General features: G+C 40.5%; 1 protein-coding gene across 1 annotated transcript; it reads left to right on the forward strand.

Annotated features, from left to right (window-relative positions):
* On the forward strand, positions 1 to 1,087 carry LOC122082291. The gene is made up of 2 exons (XM_042649750.1): positions 1 to 469; positions 555 to 1,087. The coding sequence occupies exons 1-2, from the start codon at positions 1 to 3 to the stop codon at positions 1,085 to 1,087; spliced, it is 1,002 nt and encodes a 333-aa protein (XP_042505684.1).
* Positions 1,088 to 5,217: the final 4,130 nt, after the last annotated feature.

A 5,217-nucleotide genomic window follows, 5' to 3' on the forward strand; every position in this document is an offset into this window, starting at 1 on the left:
ATGGTGTCAAGTAGCAGCCAGCGCCCTCCCAATTGCCCCTTTTGGTTTAATAATTTTTGGACGAACCATAAGGAGTTCGAGAAGGTTGTAGTTGAATCTTGGGCTGAGTGGGTTCCAAGACCCCCTATTTTATCCTTGATGACCAAGCTCAAGCGGCTCAAAGGGGTTTTCAAATGCTGGGCGAGATCGGTCTTTCCCCATTTTGAAAGAGAGATTGACGAGGCAAAGAAAAATCTCTTCCAGGTGCAGGAGGAGATTGACGGTAATGGCATGAATAATCAATTGTTCGCAAGGGAGGCCGATGCTAAAACGGCTCTAGTCAAGGCACAAGATAATCATAAAAAACTTTGGGCTAAAAAGGCAAGAATTAGGTGGATGAAGCATGGGGACAAAAACTCTAAGTTCTTCTATTTATCTGCTAAAATGCGAAGAAATAGAAACACTATCCGCTTCCTCAAAAAACAAGATGGTTCGATTGTGGAAGGGAAAAATAATTTGGGTGACTATATTGTGGATTTCTACAAGAGATTTTCACATAAATGTTCCTACTATAGAGCATCTCGAGCTTTTGGACAACATTCCGAGGGTCCTCCAACAAGATGACATATACCACCTGGATTCTCTTCTTAGTAATGCAGAGATCATGAAGGCGGTGTGGGAACTTGATCCTAAAAGCTCACCTGGTCCAGACAGCTACTCTAGTACATTTTTCAAGAAATGTTGGAGCACTGTGCAAAGTGATGTATGCAATGCAGCGAAAGCCTTCTTTAGGACCAGCCGTATGCCTAGGGGCATAAATAATATTTTCTTGGTCCTGATTCCTAAAGTGGACGGTGCCGAGGCCTTGGATAAGTTTTGCCCTCTGTGTATGGGCAACTTCTTTTGTAAAATAATTTCGAAGGTGATGGCTATGCACTTAAAGAGATTACTTCCCAAACTCTTTTCAGAAGAACAGGGGGCTTTTAAGTTGATCCATGACAACATTAGCGTGGTGTCTGAATTAGCAAACTTGATGTTCTCTGCCACGAGAGTGGGTGGCCTTGGTCTGAAAATAGACATCATAAAGGCATATGACACAATTTCATGATTGCTCCAATTATTGGCCTCAACTAAGATATCAGTGCTAGTTAATGGAGATCCACAGGGTTTCTTTAGCGTGGAGCGAGGATTGAGACAGGGAGACCCTATATCCCCATTTCTTTTTATCATAGCGGAAGCGGTCCTATCTCAAGGCCTGGCGAGGTTGATTCAAAAGAAAGATCTCATGCCCATTTGTGGTCCTAAAGGCGTTGTATCCCCTGGACACATTTTATTCGCTGATGATATTTTTCTTTTCTCAAATGCTTCATCTAGGCATGTGGTTAATCTAAAAAAATTTTTTGATGAAATATCAAGAGTTCTTTGGGCAACGCATCAGCTTCGAGAAAAACAAACTCTTCCTGGGAAAAATTGCTCCGTCTTGAAAGCAAATCATCTCTGAGACTCTGGGCATCCCCATCTGTAGCTTCCCAACTCGATACCTCGGTGTTGAAATCTTCAAGGGAAGAGTAAAAAAGGAGGCACTGCTGCCTGTGATGGACAAAGTAAAGGGGCACCTTGCAGGTTGGAAAGGTACTTCTATCGATGGCGAGTAGAGTGAAGCTAGTTAGATCTGTCATCTCCAGGATCCCAAATCATAGTTTTGTGGTATATTGGTGGCCATCTGCTCTTCTCGCAACCATGGAAAGATGGATGAAGAATTTCATCTAGGGCAGGAAAAGTGGATACCTCGAAAGCAATCACAGTGAAGTGGGATTCTGTTTGCAAGCCGAAGGAGAGGGGGTTTAGGTATCAGAAGACTCAGAGATACGAACATGGCAATGTTGTGTAAATTGGTGTGGAGAATAAAGCATGAGAAGTCAGCAGCCAGTTCCTTCCTTAGAGCCAAGTTTCTGAAGAAAGATGGTTCATTTAATAAAGGTTGCCGGTCGTCGTCTATTGCTTTGGGCATCAGCAAGGCGTGGAAGACTGTGGAGGCAAACAAACAATGGATTATTGGGAGAGGCAACCTTGCAAATTTCTGGAAAGAAAAGTGGTGGGGTCCTAGATCTATTTTTGAGGAGATTCAAACTCCTGACCTCCCTCCCCTTCCCTGCAATCCCGAGGTTAGAGAATTCATCAGGAATGGTGAGTGGTCGTTCCTAGTTGTCAGTTCCAACTCTCTAAAGAACATTTTCCGTGCAATAAAGGAAGTGAAGATTCCCAATGTCCAATTTGAAGATTTATGTATATGGTAGCTATCTCCTCTTGGATCTTTTTCTACCACTTCAGCTTGGGAGGACATTAGAAGAGCTTCTCCGCCTATGCATTGGAATTCTTTGGTTTGGCATAAAAACCTCCCTCCAAGAATTTCAACCTTTGAAAGGCGCCAAGCTCATGAAAGGCTTCCAACGAACGAGCTTATTAAAAAAAAGGAATTTTTTCTGGCCTCTAGGTGCAGTCTCTGTGAAGAGGACGAGGAAAGCATGGAGCATATCTTCCTTCATTATCCTTTCTCTAAGGATATTTGGGAGAAGTTCACTTCTTGTTTTGAAATTATATGGACTGAACACATGTCGACTGAAAACTTATTTCATTGGTGGAAGAGAAAAACAGGATTGATCAACTTAAAGAATCCTTCGATGATAGCGCTCCCCATCATTGCTGCTCAGATCTGGAGGGAAAGAGATAGAAGACAGTATGAAGGAAAAATTAGGAATAGGGTCTACTCCTTACAATACATTTTCTAGGATCTTTCTCTATATTTAGGGAGCTCTAAGGGTGAAGTGAAATCGACTATTGATATTATGTGCTGCAGAAAACTGGGGTTGTCGATTGCTAATCCAAAGAACTTGCCGCCCCTTGAAGAATATTGGTGTAAGCCTCCGGATTATTGGATCAAAATTAATGTCGATGGTAGCTCATTAGGAAACTCAGGTCGCGTAGGAGTAGGAGGCATCGTCCGTGACAGTATTGGTCAGGTATGCAAGGCTTTTAGTATTTTTTTGGCCGTCAAGAAAATATATGAAGCTGAATTTAACGCTGTCATGGAAGGGATCCTGGTAGCTAAGAATATGAACGCAAGGGGCTTGTGGATCGAGTCCGACTCGGCAGCTGTAGTGTCTGCGACTCAAAAGCATCATATCCCTTGGTTTGCTCTGCAAAAATGGATGTTTGTCCTTTCATTCCTTAAGTCCATTCAATGGAAAATCACCCACTGCTTCTGAGAGGCGAACACAGTGGTAGATTTTTTGACGAATAAGGCAGCTAAGTCGGGAGTCTCTGACTACTCGACATCATTTCCCAGTCATGTCATAGATGATTTATGAGTGATGCCTCGGGCAGGCATCGATTTCGCTTCTGCTAGGCCTACTCTTGCTCTCTCTGTTGATGGTCATGCCAAAGGTGGAGATTGCAAGTGGCCTTAGTGGTTGTGTGCCTACTTGATTTTCTGTTTTAGATGTAATTTTTCCCGTTTATTTTTCAATAAATTCATCCTCTAGCAAAAACAAATTGAAGTTCTAAGTGCTTTTTAAAATGATGATTCAAAATATTGATTTTGTTTCGTAAAAGATGTATTAAAAGGTTGTGTATTTTCATCATAAACCTAAATGACCAATAGGTGTGACAATTGGGAGACATGTTCGGGTCATCAACAGACATGTCTTGTGTGAAAAGACTTGATGTTTGGGCATGTCTTTTGGAGACAACCCTTGGTGGGGTATCTTCTTATCCTATATACAAAAAGGAGGTTACACGCATTTCTTTAACTATTTTTGTAGATAATCCCATTTTCTTTGAGTTCAAATTATTTGCAGTGAGCAGTCAGGTGCGGTGAGTATCCAACGGTTGGGAGGGCTTGGCCATCCACCCCAGCTATTGGATGCTCACTGCAGCTCGCTGCCTCACTGTAGACAATTTTGATACGTACATTCTCTTTTGTTTTGGTTTCTTCGATGATTCATGATTCTGTTGACGTCCAATTGAGAATAACTCTTGGTATCCCTACATGTCCAATAAAAGAGTGCAACATTTTATTAGGATAGTCTCAAGGGGTTGTTTTATCTTGGAAGTTGATATACAAGGAACCCTAATTAATTACAACAATAGGGGGTGTCTACGACCTTAAAAAGATTGATCGTGTAGCACGACTCAGCCCAACTGATTCCTTAAAAGCTTTTTTATGTTTTCCAAGTTCATGATGTTGTTTATGGTGCTTGATATTCTATGGCTCAGATAAGTAATCTATCCCTTTGTTACATGTGTTATCATGTATGATTTGAATGCATTTTTCCTATAAGCATTTGGATCTAAAAATTATCACATTGGATATAGATATGAATCTGAATAAAATCTAGTGGCATAATTATTGGCAAGCATATACAAAATAGATCGAGGAGTTTTTTATTTTTTTGGTAGAAAAAGATGAAGGAGTTGATCTCAACCATATCATCGAACGCTTGCATTACGGACCTCTTAATATAAATAAGAAGGGTTCAATTTCTTGGATAACAAAGTAAATAAAAAGAAGGGAGAAAGTTTTCTATGGAGGAGCTTGGCCACACATGTGGGAGTAAAATGACCAACCCACACCTATGAAAAAGAAAATGAGATCTTTGTGGATACTTCTTTGTATGTTCCTGTTGACCTTCGCACACGCATTAGAACCACAATACCCAAAAAAAAAACACTTTCCTGTGAAATAAATTAAAGTTCTCTGATCAATTGTGATTTGAATTACTATGAGAGTATCATTTCAAATAAAAAAGAGAAAACTGATAGGCCTATAAGTCAAAACTTCGGTATTATCAATATGAACTGGTATTATAGGAAGAAGCTGATGAACCTCTACTAATGCCTTGCACGATTGGAAGAATATCCATCTCTTGGCCATAGGCAAGCAGCGGCGCATGATCTCTCTCTCAAAAGTCTATGTTTTTTTTTGAAGTCAAACTAGTCAAGGGAATCAAGAAAGTGGATATTCGCACGTTTTGCTTCTAAGTTAGATCAATATTATTTTCTTTGGATCATTTTTGGTGTTCCAAGTCAATCACTTATGAGGGGATTATATATATATATATAAAAGTAGTGTTTATAGTTGGGGATCTCATCATCTCTTGGAGCTTTGGGGCTGTAAGTGTACTAAGGATAAGAGATTTGGGTATGTGGGGAGGAGTCTCGTGGTTTCATAGTTTTGGT

Source organism: Macadamia integrifolia, chromosome 6 (genome assembly GCF_013358625.1).
Source record: "Macadamia integrifolia cultivar HAES 741 chromosome 6, SCU_Mint_v3, whole genome shotgun sequence".
In the NCBI taxonomy this organism is placed as follows: Eukaryota; Viridiplantae; Streptophyta; class Magnoliopsida; order Proteales; family Proteaceae; genus Macadamia; species Macadamia integrifolia.

Excerpts from the sequence above, each read along its gene's own strand:
- LOC122082291 (XM_042649750.1), top strand. The coding sequence starts at position 1 with ATGGTGTCAAGTAGCAGCCAGCGCCCTCCCAATTGCCCCTTTTGGTTT. Across the intron at positions 470-554 it reads CTTCCTCAAAAAACAAGATG|AGCATCTCGAGCTTTTGGAC; the intron begins GTTCGATTGTGG and ends TTCCTACTATAG.